We start from the raw sequence: 20,917 nt of genomic DNA on the forward strand, positions 1-20,917 counted from the left end.
CTTATAAATAATTGAAAGAAGAATTCAACAACTCAATTAATTAAAAAATTAATAATAAACTATGAGAAGATTGACCGACTTATATCCTTCTCGAACATCAACCGACTTATTCCCTTCTTCCAGTTTATACCCTTCTCGAACATCGACTGACTTCATCAACCACATACTGTTAGATGAATATGGATCTACCACAATGGTATAATATTTTCCACTTTGAACATCAACACTCATGGCTTTGCCTTGGGCTTCTCCAAAAGAACTCATACCATCGGACATAGTATTCCTTAATTATAAACTCATGATCATTCCCTAAATTAGTCGACGTGGGACTTTCATCCAACACATATATCTCTTCCGCATCCATGGCCACCATCGGCCCTCTCCACCCTCCAACCATCCCCTCCCATTCATTCCTCTCCAAATCATAAACCAACCCTTCTTTCTCCACCTCAAATGGATAAGTAGAATTTTTATAAATAATTAAAAAAAAAAAAAAAAAAAAAAAAAAAAAAAAAAAAAAAAAAAAAAAAAAAAAAAAAAAAAAAAAAAAAAACTCTATCAATCCAATTGGATTGTGAACTTTATTCGAGCTGTTTTGATCCCCAACCCAATCAATAGGAATCCTTGTCTCAACCCTTAGACTTAAGATCGATCAATTGAGAAGGAGAATGAAACATCTTTTATAAGGGTGTGAAACCTTTTTCTAGCATACGCATTTTAAAGCCTTGAGGGAGAACCCAAAAAAGACAATGTCTGCTAACAGTGGGCCTGAACCGTTACAAATGGTGTCAGAGCCAAACACTGGGAGATGTGCTAGCAAGGAGGCTGTTCTCCGAAGGGGATAGACACGAGACGGTGTGCCAGTAAGGACGTTGTGCCTCAAAGGGGGTGGATTTGGTGGGATCCCACACAGATGGGAGAAAGGAACGAGTGCCAGCAAGGACGCTGGGCTCTGAAGGGGGTGGATTGTGATATCCCACATCGGTTGGGGAGAAGAACGAAACTCCTTTGTAAGGGTGTGGAAACCTTTCCCTACCAAACACGTTTTAAAGCCTTGAGGCGAAGCCCGTTTCCTACCAAACGAGTTCTAAAGCTTTGAGGAGAAGCCTTACTTCATTTTAAAGCCTTGAGGGAAAGTCCCAAAGGAAAAAACATAGCATTTTCAGGAGCAGGAAGAAAACCAGAATCACTGAATATCATTTCTAACTTGTTCTTCTTGAATCATTTCATCCTCATCAGGGTGTGTTCAGATATTGAAACAGTAATCTAAACTACAAATAATCCCAAAGGAATGAAGCTTAATATAATAATAATAATAATAATAATAATGATAATGATAATTCAGAAGAATTCACATAACTTGCCTATCAGCAGCATCAGCAACAATGGGCAATCTAGGGACCTGCCCCAACAAGCAAGAAGATGAGCCATAAATCAAACAAATCAAAAGAAACAGAAACACAGTGCTATCCAAGCTCATCACCAAATCCAACCCCAATCCCCCTCTCGGATTGAAGCTCCTCTCCAGAAGATCGGGGAAAATCAAAAGCACATCAAGAACAATGGCTTGCATAATATTGAACCTAACATATCGACTGAAATTAGGGTTTCTAACCACGACGAAGTATAGAGTCAAAAACACCAGAAATCCGTTGAATGGAAAGCTCTTGAAAACTCGAATCGCGGGAACCAAAGGCTGAATCAGAACCTGAAAGGGAGCGTACTGAGTGATAACGTACTTGCCGTACTGGACGCCGTCGAAGAACGGGTAGAAGTAGCAGATGGCGGAGATGAGGCGGTCGGGGCCGTCGGCGGTGTTGTTGTCGCGGTCGCCGGAGGATCGGACGGTGAGGATGCGTCGTCGTCGCCGTCGTCGTAGAGTGGTGAAATTGATTTGGTTAGTGAGGGTTGTTGTTGCCGTAGTTCTAGGGTTTGAGAGAGAGGGAAATGGCGAGGGGAAGAAGGAAGAACGGAGGGTTTTGGGGGAGAGATTTAAGATAAGCGTCGCCATGGATGAGAGCTAAACGGAATTGACTCGTGTGGATTTTGGAGGCTCCCCCATCATCGTTTTTATACCATTTCATTTCTTCAAACACAAATAAATATCTCTTTAAATTATCAGTCAAAATAAACTCATTTTAGTAAAATTATCCTTTTTACTCCCTATTGTCTTATAAGATACAATTTTTTTTTTAATATTTAATATTTTTGAGCTGAGTACACAAATTGGGTTGAACCGAAACGGGTTGTAACCCTATTTTCAGGACCCGACCAAATAAAATATCAATCTACAAGTCGAATAAAATTGTGAGTATTGCAAAAATTCAACCCAACCCAAACAAAGAAAAAACGTGTAACAGCCCAAGCCAAACCACTAGTAAATATTGTCTATCTGCTTTGGCCCGTTACATATCATCGTTGGCCCCTCACGATTTTAAAACTCGTATATGGGGAGAGATTTCCACACCCTTATAAACAATGTTTCGTTCCTTCTCCAACTGATATGAGACCTCACAATCTACTCCCTTGGGAGCCAGGGTCCTCGTTGGCATATCGCCCGATGTCTAGCTCTAATACCATATGTAACAACCCCAAGCCCACCGCTAGCTAAAGGGGCAAAGCTCACTTTTTTATAAAGAATTATAAAGAATGATTCGTTCCCCTCTCTAACTAACGTGGGATCTCATAAAACATTGAGATGTCCAACTTGGTCAGATTATCGAGTCATATGAACACTCTTAATGCTCATTGTCCTTAAGAGGTGAAATCCTAGTTCTCTAATCAAAATTTGTCGATCATTCCGAAAAATGTGAACGATTTAACAGCTTTTAAGCTAATGGGTGACAACAATTGGCATGAATATGCTAGAATCCAGCCTGCAACCAAATTCATCAAAAACTAGCTCTCCCAAATCCGGTATGCAAGAAAAACAGCATTTTACCTTGTCAAACCGTTCGTTCGTGTTCCTCCCAATCAATTGAACAAAGTTCTGTAGTGAAGCTTCCAAAATCTAAGTAGGAAAAGAGAAAAAAGAACATCTAATCCAACTTTGATGATGATCAGAAGAGACAGCAACCAGTTTGTGCAATCCCTGTGGCTGTAGAAACAGGATATGTCGGTGTTTCAGCGTCCATCATTCCTAAGCAACTTCAAACAGATGAACATCCAAGAGAAACAAATATATAAGTTCAAAAGGACTGTACACAGACAAGATATATGCTGGCATGAACTTCAAACACAGAATATTATGGAATTTGAAACAGCCCAACGACAGAACGTGTCCCATCGAAGTAACAGAATCATAACCATTTCTGGCCCTGCCTTCCGTTGAGGATTATTGAAAGTAGTAATCCCACGTTATCATATCCTCGCTAGCACACCGCACGGTGTCTGGCTCTATACCATTTGTAATAGTCTCAAGCCCACCGCTAGTAGATATTGTTTTCTTTGAGTTATCCCTTTCGGACTTCCCCTCAAGGATTTTAAAACGCGTCTACTAGTGGAACCGACGTGGGATCTCACAGAAACTTATCCATCCTAAGAAATCTCCATCTTCCATCATCATCATCATAAGAAGGATATGCAGAATATCAGTAAAAGGTTCGTCCATAAGTCCTCCAACAAAACCTCCTAAGTTGTAGTTCAGATATCAATAAAATTACCAAGCATCTCCACAAGGGCCAAGGCCAATGCTTATTTCCTCTATCAAATCTCCAAAGGCCAAGGCCAATTACTGGACTAATAAAACACCATCGATAATAAGACATCTTATGAACATTGAATAAATTGAGAGAATAACTAAAAATTACTTATACAGCTGATCATCATGTTGTCGGCTTCAATGGGATCATAAAACCTTCAAACTTATTGCTCATTCTAACCCAAACCTAGTTGAATTATGAAGCGAATCATAGAAAAAGTAAGAGAGAATCTGGATTTTATCAAACCTAAAACCTATAAAAGTTTGAAAAGAACTTTGAATTAAGTAAAGAACACTCTAACCTAACTTCAATCCCTCTCTTGAAAAAAACACAAAATGAAGCACAAATTCTACATCTGTAATGAAACAGAGGCAAACAGTAGCAACCAAGAACAGTAATCGAATTCACAGAAGAACTTCAAGCATTTCTCCCCTCACCTCATTACAGTAGCAGCAACAACCTTCTAGTTTTCGCCTCGCCGCCCATCCAACTCCAAGGGGGAGCCACTAATACTCCCTTTCATTCGTTTTATTTTTATGCTAAATTAATAAATAAATTAAAAAAAATCTTAAAAAAACACTTTTACAATTAATTTTGAAACAAAAATGATTTTAAATTTTTACAAATTTAAATAATATTTTAAACTTTTATTAAAATTTTAAAAATTTAATTATCTTTAAATTTTAAAAAATAATTCCAAATAGATAAAACATGTTTGGTACAATATATGTGGATTAGAGATAGACGATTTTTTTCATATATTGACGGTAATAATTTATTTTAACTTTTTTTAATAATAAGGATGTTGGTATTTTTTTTAATAAAGTATTAATTATAACGACTTTTTAAAAAAATTGATATTAATAAAACTTTTTTTGCTTTTTTTAATTTCCAAAAATAAAATATATTCATATACTAATCTGAATAAAAATAAGAACCCCACATACATTCTGTCAAAAATAATACAATAAACTCAAATAATTGTTCAAAAACAGCTCTCACACACAAATTCGGTAATTGGGCCTAATTTCAAAAGGCCCAAACGGCCCATATAGACAGCCCACTCAAAATAACCTCCGCCCCGATTCTGTACTTCCCTGACGTCGACGCGTCCTTTCCAGGCAGCTCTGCCGTTTCCGGTGCTAGGCTTGCCGGTGTCGACATTGGCGGGCTGCTGCTCGACGGAAATATCGACGGGGTCTCCACAGGAGTCCCTCCAGTGATTGGGTTTGCAGGGATTTCTGGTTCCACTGGAGCTCCGACCGGTGCAGTCACCGGAGAAGCATCTGAAGGCAGAGGAGATGGCGGAGATAAAACCGGAGAAACTCCACTCACTACCGGACTAGCCGCCGGCGAAGAAACAGGCGCAGCAGCCGGAGTCTTCGGGGGAGATACCGGCGGTGGGGTCACCAAGGACGGAGAAATAGCCGGAGTTTTCGCCGGTGGAGAAGAAGTCGGAGAAGTCAACGGAGATGCTGAGTGACTCGGCGGCGAAAACACCGGTGAATGCGCCGGAGACGGAGAATATGCCGTTTTAGTGGGTTTGGGGGCGGCGGCCGTCGAATCGTAAGCGAGAACGACGGCGGTGAAGGCCGAAAACAAAATCAGAACAGTAAACAGAGCAAAATTCTCCATGGTCGGAAATTTAAAGCAAAAAAATGTGATCGGAATGAAGAAGAACGGTGAATGGTGAAATTTATATATAAAGGGAAGGTTTGAGGGAAAGAAACTGAACGTTATTAGTAGTTTACAAAAACATTACAGAAGACGACGGAAACGAAAAAAGTGACCGTTGGGGACAGGGGACCGGCTATCACGGGTAAACTAGTCGTTACATGGCAGAAGATTACTGGCTTTTCGTACAATTGAGACTGACGTGTCTGTTATCTCGTGAAGTTCAATAATTATTTCGCTAAATTATATAAATTATCTTTTTTTTAAAATTATTTGAAAAGTACACCTCATTTTAAAAAGCATGAATCCTAAAACTTTTTTAAAAATTATTTCTTTTAATTTTTTTTAAAATATTTCTCTAATTTTTAAAAAATTTATTAATACTTTTTTATTTTTTAAAGGGAGATTAAAAGTAATTTTTGTGATATAGGTGTAGTATACAATGAACTAAAAACAATATTCGGATGAAGTGATCTTGAAGATAAGATACCTAAGAACGGCTTTAAAAAGTGAAACTTATTATCTATATCAATAAGGTGCACCTAAACGTGCTTTGTGTTTTCTAGTGAATTTTTCTAGGATGCGTGTGAGTAGTGACAAAACCATGTTGGAAAGACTTATGTTGAGTTGTTATGATAGCTTTCAGTCTTAAAAGAAAGAAAATAGTATTTACGGTTAGAATAAAGGAGTAAGTAACGTGACTATATCACAGTGAATGTCGATTAAGTGCCTAATTCAGATTTTAAATCTTGACCCGAAACGTGCATTTTTACCACTAAATGGAATAAAATAGTATAACGTTTTCGAAATGGTCGGTGATGTGTGCTTTCCATGTGATTTGTTAAAAAGATAAACAAAAGTTCTAGTAATATGTTGGTAAGATGTATTTAAACCAAGGAATGTTTGGTGTTTTGTGCTATGCATGTGATTGTGGTCCCCCACCCGAAAAATTACATTTTTGGTTTCTAAATTTTGGGTCTAGATATTTCATGTTTTACCCTTTTACCCTTTTCAAATATTGTATTCGGTGGTCTGAGGTTAATGTCACTAATTAATTTAAAATAGCTAAATCATTATTTAATATTATTTAAAATATTCCTTTATAATAATTAATTAAAGGGTAAAATGTTCGAAATTTAGAGATAAATAAAAATTTATATTTTAAAACATAAAAAATCAAACCGTGGATATTTTTTCTTAATTAAAAAAATATTAAGCATTTTTTAAAAATGGAAAATTGAATATGAAATTATGAGAAATCATATAATTAAATAAATATTAATGTTTGTTTATAAAAGAAATACAATTGAATGGATGATAATTGAGTCCCTTTTCAAAAAGCAGTTGTACAATAATTGCAATTATGGAAATAATAGTCCACCAGTGAAAAGCATAAAAGACTAATTTTCAATTATTATATACAATAGTAGTGGATTTTTTTTTTCAATTACCTCAAATAATTGTAAGGACCCATGCCTAAGATTCAGAATCTAGATTAGGTGCCGGTTTGATAAGGACCCATGCTTAAGATTCAGAATCTAGATTAGGCGTGTGTGATAAGGACCCATGCCTAAAATTCAGAATCTAGATTAGGCGCTTGTGTGATAAGGACCCATGCCTAAAATTCAGAATCTAGATTAGGCGCTTGTGTGATAAGGACCCATGCCTAAGATTCAGAATCTAGATTAGGCGCATGTGATCCAACATTCCCCTATATCTTCTATGACAGGGTCACGTTACCCTTCATTTCCTAAGAGTGAATATTACACAGATCAACACGTTTTGTCCTTATTCACCTGCATCAGAGGAAAATTCTTAAGAGTTCACTCAACATAAAATTGTTTTAAGTAAAACATATGGGGTAAAAGGGAGTGATTTTCCATTCTTTCTTAGTTTTTCTATTCTCATAATCGCTCTCATTCAAATGTAGTCTCGATTTATTCATGTGCCCTCCTTTATTCACGTATCGAATACATAGTCCTCGATTGTTCATCAAGAACCACTTTAACCATTTGTCGCATTTTCACTAACCAATGACTTCGAAAATTTAGGTTGGTTTAGAAAATATATAAAATTGAAATTACATGAACCAAAAATTGATAACTCATAAATCAAAATGAACCAAAGGCGAAAATTACAATACATCGGAGCGTACTTTTAGGCTAATGTTTAAGGGCATCCATTGATAAGCATTAAACTAGAGTTAACAAAATGAACTTAATTAGTCTCAAGATAGAGGAGCTTATGAAATTATTAGAACCTTTTTAGAGTAAATAAGTAAACAAACTAATTAAAAATATTAGGAAGCAAAGTAACAATTCAACATAATCATAATAATAAATTTAAAAATCATTAAATGCATATTTATATAATCAAAATACATTAATTCATATTATTTATCTACGTCAATATATTTTTATAAAATTAAGGCTTCACCTCCCTCAGCTACCCATCTTCATTTTATGGAGGATAAAATGGAGATTTCGCAGATGCCGTCGCCGTCGTGGTAACGGTTATGAATGTAGTGTACAGAGCCGGGCCCAATCAAAAGCAATGGGCTGGGCTGGGCTGGGCTGGGCTAGGCTCACCCATCTACCTGGGCCGACCCGTAGTAGTAAACCCAGGCCCATCCCAACGCGGCCCATTCGACCCGTAAACATTCGGAGGCATCGTCATCGTCATCCCCATCCCACCCCCGAACTCCCCGCCGCCGTCAAAGAAAGCACTATTCGCAGCCCCGGCGGCGGCGGTGGCGGTGGCGGCGGCGGAGGAGGAGGAGTCACGCGAGGCTAGCGCGGTCCTTTCGCCTTCAATTTCTCGAAAGCGCTGGAGATAAAGCTTGAGAGGATCGACATAGTCTTCGAACCCTAAGGTAGCCATGGCCCAAAGTAAATCATCGCCGTTGATAGTCTTGCGCTTCTCGTTGTGGCACTTGTCGGAGGCCTCACCAGTGACGAAGCTGATGAACTCGGAGACGCACTCTTGGACGATCTCTTTGGCGTCCTTTGAGATCTTGGCGTTCCCAGGGAGAGCTTTCTTCATGATCCGGCCAACGTTGGCGATCGGGAGAAGTCTGTCGTGCTCCCGCGGAGACGGCGATTTCTGGTAGCCTCCACCGGAGTCGTTGTCGGAGTCCGCCATGGAAGGAAGGAAGGAAGGAAGGAAGGAAGAGGAATTAGGGTTTCTGAAATGGAAATAAATTGGGTGTGAGAGAGATTCTTCTTGTAGAGGATGGGGATGGGATAGTAATCAAGTTGCTGCCAATGGAGAACAAAAGGTATCCAAATTACGCTGCAATATCTATATATTCAAAACTCTAATTTTTACATATTTTAACGATTTTTTTTTTTTTTTTTTTTTTTTAAATATACAAATCCCGCTCTTTAATTCTCACAATTAGATACAAAATTAAAATTTTTATATATTTATTAAGAATTTGTTTAACACCTACTTAAAATTTTATAATTTATAAAATTAAATACTATCCATTGTACCAAACTTTAAATATTATTTTTTAAAAATAAAACTTCTAAAAAAAATGAATAATCATATACATTTATTTTAGTCTAAAAAAAAAAAAACATATTTATTTTTATGTAATTAAAAATAATAATATATTACATTTTATTTTTCAAAAGAGGTTATAATAATATGGAAATTTATTTTTCCTTCTCAAAAATACTTTTTTGACAGATTTGGAAAGCATGCGTGCATATCACGTGCCCCCACCACTTTGAATAATTCTTGTTTTCTCTTCTTTGATTGGTCACTACCAATGAAGTGCTCCATTACTTTTTAAGTGGACATGTTTTGTCTTTTGCCTAACTAAAAAAATAACAAAAATGGGCCAAATAAAGAGAATTCAATAGATTAAAAAAAAAAAAAAAAAAAAAAAAACTCCAAAGGGCTAAACAACCCCTTCTTAATGGTCAGTATATATATTCATGGAAATTATTATTTCTAACAGAATTATATGTCAGTATAAAAAAAAAGGAAAAAAGAGCTGCAATATTTATAACAACAAGCCTTGTTTCTAATAGAAACACTAACCTTTCATTAGCAGTAAACATGATGATGATGCTGATGATGATGATGATGCTGATGATGATGATGATGCTGATGATGATGATGATGCACCAACCTATAAATTACACCCACCTTTACAACAAGGACTGATTTTCAGAGCTTTCTTGTATGTTAAGACAAATCCCAGGGCCAACTCTTAGTCTCAAGTTTCCACCTCTTGAGCTACCTGTTTTCCATCCTTCTCGGCGTCGGCTTCGGCGTTGCCATCTTCTTCTTCTGCTTCGTCTGCCAGTTTCGTAAGCTCTTCTTGGATCATAAGTTTTATCGACGACTTTTGGGACGTGAGATCTGTCTTGAATTGCCGAGCTGAGAAATCACAGGCAGATTAGAGGCTGCCATTTTTCAATACTTATAAAAGAACTAAAAATTTAAAAGTAGTCCATAGAAACACATAGCTAGCTACGTTTAAAATGGCTACTCACAAAAGAAAACCTGAAACAAACTTCAAAACCAACCAGATTTCTTGATTCAATATTCTCACAGAAGGTATAATGATTTCTACTATTTATTGTAAGAATTAAATGCAGCACTTGTAAATTGTAAACTCAACAAACCACAGAAATATCCCAATAGACAAGAAATGTACCAAGTTGCTTCAGAATGTCGGTGAAGGTGGCCTGCGTGAGACAAAAATAAGCTATTTAGAACCACAACTATCGCCTAACCAGCTTGCTTTTGTAAAGGCTTTTTGGTTCTTCAATTGCAGAAAATTCAATACAAACAAGTGAATATGCATGTACTATTACAGCTTTAAAAGTCATAATATGTTGCATAGCACAAAAAAGAATCTAATAGCTCATCTATGCATCGTTTGAGAAGAGACGATCGAGTGATTGTTAATTCTTGTAAAAACATGAAAATGATAGCAGTTGAGAACAAATATCAATACAGTAGTCAGTATGATTATAATGACACTTACTGTAGTGAAGTCAACTACTTTAAGAATTTCACATATTGCTTCCCTGAGTTCATCGTCACTGGGCCTTGTTTTCTCCTCCTTGGTTTTGTCTTTCCTTTTTATAATCTTTTTCCCTAAACATACAACAACGGTTTAAATAATGAAATTTAGATCGCAGCTTCCATCATCTCTTTCGGTCCCAAACAGATTAATATAATACCAGAAAATTTGGAGTTCAGAAGAATAATAATGAAAAGCACCATATTTTAATATCCCAGACAAGAAAAAAAATGGAACAAAAGAAGATAAGAATTGAATGAGATATGAAAGATACCAGGCTTCTCCTTGGCAGCAGATTTTGATGGAGTTGAGGCCTTGCTTACTTTTTCACTATTCTTCTTCCTAGAGAATACCTTTGGACTAGCATCACTATCATCAACCTTAGCAAGACTTGACGATGTCCTCTTTGCTGTCAATTTTGCTGAATCAGATTTGTTGGAGCCTATAGCTTTCTTGCTTGTTGCTTTTCTTACAGATCCCCTCTTTCTGGATGAACTTCTTGAACTTGATCTGGGTTTTTCTTCCTCAGATTCATCAGTTGGGTCATTGATATCTTCACTTTTTGGCTGCTCGGACATTTCATCATCGGATTTTTCCGTGATTTCATTCTCATTTTCCTTGTCATTTTCTTCTTCTGCTTCCTTTTCTTCTAACTCATCATCTTCATCACTTGAATTTTTTGTCAGCTCAGATCTCGCAGTATTTCCCCTTTTTCTACGACTCTACACTCGACCCAGGAAATAAAATAAAGTAAAAAAACCTATACGTTTAGATAAACTATCACAAACTAAAGATTTTCAGTTGTGATTAGCAAAGTGCGGTCTCGGGAGACCTCTTGTATTAATATAAACAAAGGAAAATAATACAGCATTCCAAGCACACTACAAGAGGCCAAGTACTCTTCCCTATCTTTCCTTAGAGGTCTGCCCTTCTAACAGACATCTATGTCTTTTTTTAGAAACAATAAATGCCTAGTGGACTTCTATTATGTATGCCAATAAAGGGAGACTCATAGTCGCACACACAACACGAGAAATGAGGAAGCAATATGTGGGATAATTGCTTCAAATCTAGGCCAACCACAAGGACCATTGATCAGGGCTGGAGGAATGGTCATTAGATTGACTCAAACGCACCTAGGAACCAGCAGCATCTAAACAAGCTTGAATGTTCTTTAAATCATAAACTACAGAACTACCGCATAGGAGGTCAAATAATCATGAGACAGTTAAAACTCCCATGAGTAAACTAAGGATGACTTTAGGATTCTAGTAGGGAATCATTTACTCTAAGCAATTTTGGAAGAAAACTAATTAAAAACTTCATCTAAAAGCACTTTCGATATAAATCTTTTTATCTATTCTTAGAATTTCTCAAACTATTGTGGTTATTGAAAATTTTTAATTAGGTAAATGCATTCATTGAAATTTTAACCATGCACTACTAATTTTTAAAAATACACTTTAGTCTTCCATAAGTATTTTAAAAAGCAGACCAAACACACCTAATTAAATTATTTTCTCAGAATCCTGAAGACAAAGGTGTCAATGACAACATGTGATAAAGAGGGCTCAATTCAAATGCTTTAAAATGAATCTTATCATTTACTTCTTTGCAAATCAAAGAAAAATGAGGTAAACGATTCTGCAAACTTGAATGCATCCAGCATTTCCTTCATTCAGTTTTTCAAGCTTTCAGTTTTCCTTTGGAAGAAGGGCATTAACAACAATAACAAAAAAAAAAAAAAAAAAAAAAAAATGACCCTACAATGACAAAGGGCCCCCCAATTTACAAGAATCAAACTTAAGCAACAATTTCAAGGATTTATGGCCAGACACTAAATTACCGGCAATCATTTTCCAAACTTATGAAATGCAAGGAGAGTAAGTATTAAAACAAATAATTTGCTTTAAAAATAAGAAATACGGAAAATAAAAGAGAAATCAAGAAAATATCTTTTCATGAAGAACAACATAGCTCGGCAACTTCCTCAGAATCAGAGGAAAATGCAAAGACACCGTCTACCTTCTACTGAAGATAAAGACACAACAGGAAAATGCAAAGACAAAAACTAGTTCCAGAAATGGATGTTGCACGTATGATATTATATAAGAGTCAAGATGGATAAAAACAGGGCCTAGAGTAAATCACCAATTATACTCTCATTGAGATAAGAATGTCACCTTTGGTGAATGTTCAGAACTATTGTCTCCAGGAGTTGACATTCCTCCTTTTACCGCCCGTTTACGCTTTTTACCATTGCTCGACTGTAATGCACAAGATAATTTAAGAAACTAGATCCAGATTTTAGTAAATATAAGGAAACATACGATTGGGAAAACTTTCTTTCGCAATCAGGAAGGGAAAAAATCACCTTTTCTTTTTCTGTGAGAACAGTAGTTGTAGCATGAGGAGCTATTAAAAATTCTATAAGCTTGCCAACAATATCTTCCTGAATCAACTTAGAAAATTAACATCAGACTAATGCAACGGAAAGAATATATATGCATTCTATATTTGAAAAAGAGAACCAAACCTTTGAGTTTCAACGTTAAAAATCTCCCCAACAAAAACCTTCTCCCCCAAATACCATTTATAAGAACAATGCCAACACAATATTTCCTTCTAGCAACAAAACAAGAAACAATTTTACTTTGATTTGTTCTAGAGTATTCATTTGTCTACATTTTTTTAACTTTGTGAGTTTAGGTGCTATTTGAAAGTTGCAATTATTTACTAAATCAATGCAAGCATTGTTAGGTTTGCTAAAAGTTGTTACCATGGATGGCCTCATAGCAGATAAATTATCCAAGGCACATTATAGAACGAAAGTTCAGTACACGAACAATAAGTGATGATTGCATATGATATTGGCAAAGAATGATCCAATTTGAAATAAATCCTCATTATTAGGATGCAAATTTTAATGAAAATGCTGTTGTTTGATTATTAGGATTTGACCATGTATTAGATCTGAACTTTTCATACTCATTCTATGAACTGTGTAGAGAAAACTATCCCAAATGCAGACCTAGGAATGCAAGTACAGCAACAAAGATTACCGAACAGACCTTCCTTGTGGAAGCCTTCACAACAGGAATGTCAAGCACATCACACAATTCCAATAATTTCTCTTTATTACACTTGTCAATTTTTTCTTTGACTTTGGTCTTTTGCTTTTCCTGCAAAGAAAATGGAACTTGCATGATAAAATCTCAGCAAGATAGTGCCTTCACCACCTGATGATTGTACAGGTAACATGTGAAACAACAAATAGTGTGTGCGGAATAACTTTTGGGGAAAAAATGCTTTTTAAACAAAATCAATTTTCCTTGAATAATTGAATAAAATCTCAGCATAGCTTGTTGAATGTTTATAGATGATCAAAAGTGTTCTTTAAAAAAATCTTAAAAAATAATAACACTTCAAAAAACATGGATTAGTATAAAAGCTATTTGTGAAGAAACTCTTGAGAGAGCGATAGATTATCCAAAAATGACTTATATTCTAACTGAGAATCTTCAAAACATGCTGAAAGAAAAAAAGGACATAGTTAGAATGAATACAAACACTTTCGAATATAGTGAAGCAAATATTTATTGATGAAATCATCTATAAGAAAATGTAAGCAATAAAAACATTTTTATTGAAAATATTTTTGAAAATGTGCTTAATCTATAAGGTTCTAAACAGACCCAAAGTTCGAAAAATCGAAACTTCTGCTAAAGATTTGTAGGCCTGATAGATGACTGATTACTCCCAGATACATACATCTCATACTGGTAGCAAATACAATAGTTTACCTCATCTCCATGCCACACAAAACCTGAAAACCTGGATATGTTGCTCTTAATCTGAAATGCCTGGAGGAAAGGGGGAATAAAGAAAGCAACAGATATTAGATGCAAATACTCCATAAGTACATTCCCAAGAAGGCATAAACCAGACATTGGAAACACAAAAAGGTACTGCGCATTAGCACTTAACAGTATGCATGTGCACCTTCAGGAATCACTCACCACAGAACTAAACGATTAACCTATGAGAAAACCACTTAATCATAAGTTACCTTTCCTCTTCTTCCAAATATAATTGAATGAAGCAGCCTGAAGGTGTCATCAGCCTTTTTCCTTGACAATTTGAATGCCACTAAAACAGAAAGGCTTCTTTTTCAGAGTTCATTTATCATATATATATATATATAGTTCATCATGTCAATAAAAAAAAAGTAGCATACGCAGGAAGCAAAATAAAAGATGACTTGGGTCAGAAAACTTTTTAAGGCTTCATTACTTCAGTTGTTATGTCAGAAAACAATCCAAGGCATGGGAAAATAAATTATGCTCATACTTTAAATTTGAGATCCCACATCGGTTGAGAGGAGAACGAAGCATTCTTAATAAGGTTTGGAAACCTCTCCCTAGCAGACGCGTTTTAAAAACCTTGAGGGGAAGCCCCAAAAAGGAAAGCCCAAAGAAGACAATATCTACTAGTGGTAGGCTTGGGTTGTTACATTAAAAATGATAACTTTTCTCTTTTGATTGATAGAAAGGAAAGGATAATGATTTAACAATTTATGCTTCAAAGAAATCTGGGCAAGAAACAAAGTAAACATTAAACCACAGTAAACAATACACCGTCATAAACATGTTGGAGAGAACTATATAAAAGCAAAATGGGATGCATAACAACATAGTGGAAGATTGTTTTAAAATGCATAGCATACCATTGGGTATATCCTTAAGTGGAGTACCACGGCCCTACAGTTTCCAACAAAAAGAAATAGAATCAATCCTCTAAAAACATACCAAACATTCCAGAAAGGCCAAATAAAATATAATACCTTTTCAATCTGGAATTCCTTCACAGCATTTCTTTCAATTGATGCCACCAACCTTTCAACTGATTTGCGCTCACGTACAGGGCGATCAATAATGGGAGTCCTTATTTCTACCTCCTCCTTTTCATCCTCTTCGTTCTTTCCCTTTGATTTAACCACACCCGTTCTCTTTCTTCTTTTATTTGGTTTCCCCTCATCGGGATCTTTATCCTTCAATTCCTTGTCATCCTCTTCCATTTGGCTATCAACCTTCTCTACCTTATCTTTGGTATCCTCAGTTTCAGCTTTGGCATCCTCAGTTTTTTCATCTTTGGCATCCTCAGTGTTTTCATCCATGGCATTCTCAGGTCCTTCATCTTTGGCATCCTCAGTTCTTTCATCATTGGCATCCTCAGTTACTTCATCTTTGACATCCTCATTCTCTCCATCTTTGACATCCTCATTCCCTTCATTTTCTATATCTATACTTTGTTCACTCTTCTTATCATTTGGATTCACATCTTCCTCCATTGCCTGAACTTTAGCTTCCTCCTTTTTATCCTTCGCCTTTTCTCCATTGATTTCCTCATCATCCTTGATCTTGGGCTCTTCTTCCATTTTCATGACCTCTGCCTTCACACCAGCACCCCGCTCAATTTCCGGTTCTTTCACTCCATTTTCCTCCCTCTTAGGCAAAGTCTCGTTGGTTTTTTCCAGTTCACTGGTTCCCTTTGTCACAGTCTCAACGGTATTTGTCATTTTATCATCTTCAGTGGTTCCATTTTCCATGGTCTCAACAATACTTTTCATTTTATCTTCTTTATTGTTTCCATTTTCCATGGTCTCACTGGTATTTGTTTTCAAATCTTCTCCACTGGCTTCATTTTTTGTATTCTCAATGGTATTTTTCGTTGTATCTTCTTCACCCATGATCAATTTAGCTCAAATTTAAATCTACAGAAAACCACAATCTCTTCACTTGCACATCCTTCACCTACTCAAATGAATAAAACACATGTAAAAGAACATGTGTTCAACAAGAAAGAGTAAATACATGTAAAAGAACATGGACGATGGAAAGTAAAAAAAAGATATAATTCCTCTTTTTGAATCTAATGCTACTACTCTAATGATGCCCAACTATTTACATCAGTAATCCAAACAGAGAGACAAAAGAGCAGGTAAAAGTCTGTAATTAGGAGTACCAATAGATTCAATACTAGATTAGTAGTTTGCTTAGTAGGTGTAGACTACTTCAAGAAAGTGTTTTAAACTATTGTGCTTCTGTAAGAGAACATCACAATCTTTAAGGTACCTAATGCATCAATCTGAACATACTGATCTGCTAATCAACATTTTCTTGTGGGAATGCTAGAGGTGGAAGAGGCAGCTAAGTTATGATGCCCATAGATTTTAAGCTATGAATAATTCAAGACTTAAATTTCATTCGGTATGAGATAGGTTTGCTATGGATGGAGCTAACTTTTTGTTCAAGTGTGAACTAGAAATAAAAAAAGAATGAGCATTTTACTATAATGCTCCAATTATAAATGAGAACATCATAAGGTTTGATGCAACAATTGATTCTATTTTGATCGAGTTCAATCCAACTATATTGGGGAAAAATTGTTAAATTGCCAATTTGGTCCCGACTCTTTTTTAGCTTCAACACTTATAGGTTTCGATATGGCCATTATAAGTGGATCGAATCTAGTAAATCGCTAATATCATTACAAGTCGTTATCATAATGGAACTGTGACAAGTTCTCTAATTTCTGTTTATATGACAATAAGCCAATGGTGAGTTTACATATAGGGATAAATATGGTTTAAGGATGACTTGTAAGATACAGCCAAGCCATAAAAGTGTTTGTTTGGTATCTTATCCAGATTCAATTTCTTGTTTCTAGATTCACTTGAGTTCAATGGATTTATATTTAGAGGGGGTTATTTATGAAAAATTAGTATTTTGATTATATTTGTATTCTGTGACTTATAAAGTGAAAATTTGAAAATAGCAATTACATATTTTCAATGTCTTCAGGCTCTCAATCTCCTATCAAAGAACATTAAAAAAACATTAGAGATATGTAAAACAACAATATTTTCAATTAAACCCCTTGTTTTCAAATTACTGTTTCTGGATCATCACAAACTAAACACGGCCACACTCTTAGAAGACCCTATTGGTAATTCAACCTAAGATCCCAAATCAACCAAGAAATTTCAACAGTGGGAGTAAATAAGATGAATCATGCATTAAATTCATTCCACAAAAGAAACTCTCCACTTGGGCCTGAGAAAAGTAAAACAAAATCAACACAGAGAATTGAAAGCCACGAACAAAAACAGCTTCGGAATAAAAAAAAAACACACTCAAATCACTCAAAATCCAAAATGAAAAGACAAGATCAGCACAGGAACATTTGAAACCCTAATCCTACACATCCAGAACATTACACAGCAACAAACCCCCAAAATTGTGAAGTTTCAAGCAATATAAAAGGCCATAAAGAGAAGAGAACAAGCGTAAGACGCTGAAACTCACTGAATTACAAAGCTTCTGTAATCGATTCGAGCATCGAACAGAAAGTCGTCGGATTTCTACTGTCTCACTGTCCCTCTCTCAGCTCCGTAGACATTTTTCTTATTTTTCGGCTTCTTTTCGTATTTCTTTTTTTTTTTTTTTTTTTTTTTTTTTTTTTTTTTTTTTGCAATAAATATATGGCAAGTCTCCTGCTCAGATTATTTATCCTTCGGACGTCAACTCCGGAATTTAGAAGCAGTTAATGCCACGTAGGAGACTTTTGTCAGCTGACGTGTAACCAGTTTTTTTGGGAGGAGGGAATTGGCGGTTGAGATGGAGTTCAAATGGAATCTGGATATTGGACGGTTTGGATCTGAAATTCGTTTATTCCTTCGGGGATCAGAGGGCCCACACACAACATAGGTCATTTTTTGTTTTTGTTTTTTTCAAATAGATTAATTAATTAATTTTATATAATCTTCCGGTAATACTGGTTCAAATTAATATTTAATATATTTAACATAAAATACAAAAAAAATATATATATTTAATTTGAAGTATTTAAACAATATATATTTAAAATTTAAATGAAAGATGTCTTATGATATAATTTAAATAAAATATTATATATTTAAATATATTATTTAACAAATATATGAGTTGGCATTTTGTGAGCGGAAGAATTAGAGCAAATAGATTAAAGATCCAATAAAACTTTATTCATAAACTTCTTGGCTAGTTTCGATTAATCTTAAATAAGTTAAAAGTTGATTTCTAATGTTTCCTCGACGTGAATAAAATGTTCATTCTCAACCCAACGGCTAAAGCTTCGGTCTGGTGCGATCCTAATTCTACTTGGGTTCAAATCGATTCAAGGATCAAAATGTCGAATGGTTAACGATCAACAATTCGAGGATTTTTGACATGTCAAAAGATGATTTGGGTCTGAATCACATCAAATTTCCTCTGATTTAGATGGACTTGGGATTTTCGGCCCTTAGATTTTGTGATTACTTTAAGCATGTGTAGTAGGATTCATGAGTAACAGGGGTGTGTGTATGTTACAAGGCTTATTATGCTATGAGATCTATCTCGAGAATTTGCGTATGATGTATGTATGTCAATCATGATACGATAAGGGGAAAGAATTGTAGCTATGATTTTAAATAATGAATAAATGCTAGCTATGTGGATGATGTGAATGTTTATTATAATGCATCACGAGTTATAACCTATGCTATCTAAACTGTGGGATCTCGTGTATTATACGATCATGAACAAGATGAGATTGTGAAAACTTGAGTAAGTTTAGAAAAATTGTTCGAAATTTGAAGATTCTTGACATAGATTTTTAAGCAATAATTGTTAGTAGGCTTCAAGACGTACTTTTTATTCACACAACAAAGTGAATTGAAAAGCATAGTGCTTACGATTCTTCTGTTCTAAGAAACTCCCCTTCAAATTGTTCTTTCTATTTCATTTATTTGTTTCGATATATTTCGATCGTGGGTTATATATCCAACATCAAATTCATGTTATATGATCAAGATGTCTTGGTTCATATCATATTCCGTTATGACTTTGTACTGTGGGGTTATTTTAGGATATCTCGTTTTGCCTCCCTTACCTAAGCAAATGACGGGCTCATGGAGGGTATTCATGCATGGTACTTGTATGCAACGACTCCACAATGGAATTCATTAGTCAGCTACAAGGAAAAAAAAAACTTTGAGATTGCTGAATAACAAACGAAATAATAAAGCAACCGAAATTTGGATTCGAAAGATCAAACTCACAAATAAATTTCTCTTCGTATTCTAATATTTAGTCGTTTTTCATTATGACCATTTTAATCTAGTCATTCAGGTAAATTTACATTCAATTTCGACAATAAGTTAAAAAACGATTTCATTTCTATGATCCATTAACTATAACATTATTTTACAACATCAAAGATTGATATGTCCGAGTGATTAAAGAGATAGATTTGAAATCTGTAGGGGTTCGTAGTAGGTTTGAACCTTGCTATCAATGTTAAACTTATAGAAGCATGAAGGTCGATATTGTGAATGGTTATAGAGACAAACTTGAAATTTGTTGGGCCGCTTCAAATCTATTCAACTTACCAGGTTCGAACTTTGTTGATGTTTTTTAAATTGAATTTAAAATTGAAAAACAAAACACCATTCAATAAATTTTAAAATAATTCAACTTTTATATGAATCTAATCTATTGACTACAAAAAAAAATTTATAGCATCAAGGTCGATTCGTGTGGTTAAGGAGATAAACTTGAAATCTGTCGGGTTTCGCCCACACAGGTTTGAACTCTTACGTTTTTTTTTATTTGATTAACCCACAATAAATTTTAAAACCGTTCAACTTTTATATGAATCTATCTCTTTGTGTTCACTAAACATGAAGATTAATAGGTATGAGTGGTTAATGAATCTCTATCTATTGACTTTAAATTTGATGTAAAAATTTAAAAACAAAACATCAAAAACATTTAAAACGTGATTTATTTGAGCTCGATCAAACTCGCAATTCAATAAATTTTAAAACAATTCAATTTTTATATGAATCTATCTATTGACTTAAAAATTACCAACAGCATCAAGGTCGGTATGTCCAAGTGGTTAAAGAGACCAACATGAAATCTGTTGAGTTTTGCTGCGCTGGTTCGAACTCTTTTATTTGAATCTATCTATTGACTTCAAAAATTCCCTACAACATCGAGGTTGATATGTCTGGTTAAGGAGACAGATAGGTTTGAACGACGTTTGATTTATTTTAGCTTAATCAAACCCACAATTCAATAAATTTTAAAACAATTCAACTTTTATTCGAATCTATCTATTGAGTTCAAAAATTTCCAACAACATCAAGGTCGATATGTCCAAGTGGTAAAGGAGACAAACTTGAAATCTATTGGGGTTCGCCGCAGGTTCGAACCTTGTTGTCAATGTAAACAATTCAACTTTTATTCGAATCTATCTATTAACTTCAAAATTTTCCTACAATCGAGGTCGATATGTCAATATGTTTGAGTGGTTAAGGACACAGACTTGAAATCTGTTGGGCTTTGCTTGCGCAGATTCGAACCCTGGAGACAGACTTGAAATCTGTTGGGCTTTGCTGGCGCAGATTCGA

The 20,917-nt window shown here is 35.2% G+C and overlaps 4 protein-coding genes across 8 annotated transcripts; all 4 read right to left on the reverse strand.

Moving 5' to 3' along the window:
• Positions 1-1,177: 1,177 nt before the first annotated feature.
• On the reverse strand, positions 1,178-4,198 carry LOC111465112 (protein TIC 20-v, chloroplastic). The gene is made up of 3 exons (XM_023109410.1): positions 4,139-4,198; positions 2,942-3,097; positions 1,178-2,086 (listed from the first exon to the last, which is right to left on the reverse strand). The coding sequence occupies exon 3, from the start codon at positions 2,009-2,011 to the stop codon at positions 1,352-1,354; it is 660 nt and encodes a 219-aa protein (XP_022965178.1). The 5' UTR covers positions 2,012-2,086; positions 2,942-3,097; positions 4,139-4,198; the 3' UTR covers positions 1,178-1,351.
• A 532-nt stretch (positions 4,199-4,730) lies between these two features.
• Positions 4,731-5,336, reverse strand: LOC111500173 (gibberellin-regulated protein 14-like). Its single transcript, XM_023151833.1, has one exon. The coding sequence runs from the start codon at positions 5,334-5,336 to the stop codon at positions 4,731-4,733; it is 606 nt and encodes a 201-aa protein (XP_023007601.1).
• A 2,406-nt stretch (positions 5,337-7,742) lies between these two features.
• On the reverse strand, positions 7,743-8,669 carry LOC111465124 (nuclear transcription factor Y subunit B-3-like). The gene has a single exon (XM_023109426.1). It carries the CDS (start codon positions 8,514-8,516, stop codon positions 7,968-7,970), a length of 549 nt encoding a protein of 182 aa, XP_022965194.1. The 5' UTR covers positions 8,517-8,669; the 3' UTR covers positions 7,743-7,967.
• A 608-nt stretch (positions 8,670-9,277) lies between these two features.
• Positions 9,278-17,956, reverse strand: LOC111500254 (glutamic acid-rich protein-like). Of its 5 annotated transcripts, none has more exons than XR_002721062.1 (13): positions 17,787-17,956; positions 15,263-16,232; positions 15,146-15,179; positions 14,489-14,568; positions 14,223-14,282; positions 13,491-13,601; positions 12,794-12,871; positions 12,603-12,686; positions 10,694-11,141; positions 10,381-10,493; positions 10,048-10,078; positions 9,507-9,767; positions 9,278-9,455 (listed from the first exon to the last, which is right to left on the reverse strand). XR_002721062.1 is itself a non-coding variant. In XM_023151957.1 (12 exons), exons 2-12 carry the CDS (start codon positions 16,166-16,168, stop codon positions 9,604-9,606), a joined length of 2,109 nt encoding a protein of 702 aa, XP_023007725.1. In that variant the 5' UTR covers positions 16,169-16,232; positions 17,787-17,956; the 3' UTR covers positions 9,278-9,603. The 5 variants fall into 5 exon arrangements, 3 of the variants coding, with proteins under 3 accessions (XP_023007725.1, XP_023007727.1, XP_023007726.1); XR_002721061.1 differs by having other exon boundaries at positions 9,501-9,767; XM_023151957.1 differs by having other exon boundaries at positions 9,278-9,767.
• Between the last annotated feature and the right edge of the window lie 2,961 nt (positions 17,957-20,917).

Source organism: Cucurbita maxima, unplaced genomic scaffold, assembly GCF_002738345.1.
Source record: "Cucurbita maxima cultivar Rimu unplaced genomic scaffold, Cmax_1.0 Cma_Scf00028, whole genome shotgun sequence".
In the NCBI taxonomy this organism is placed as follows: domain Eukaryota; kingdom Viridiplantae; phylum Streptophyta; class Magnoliopsida; order Cucurbitales; family Cucurbitaceae; genus Cucurbita; species Cucurbita maxima.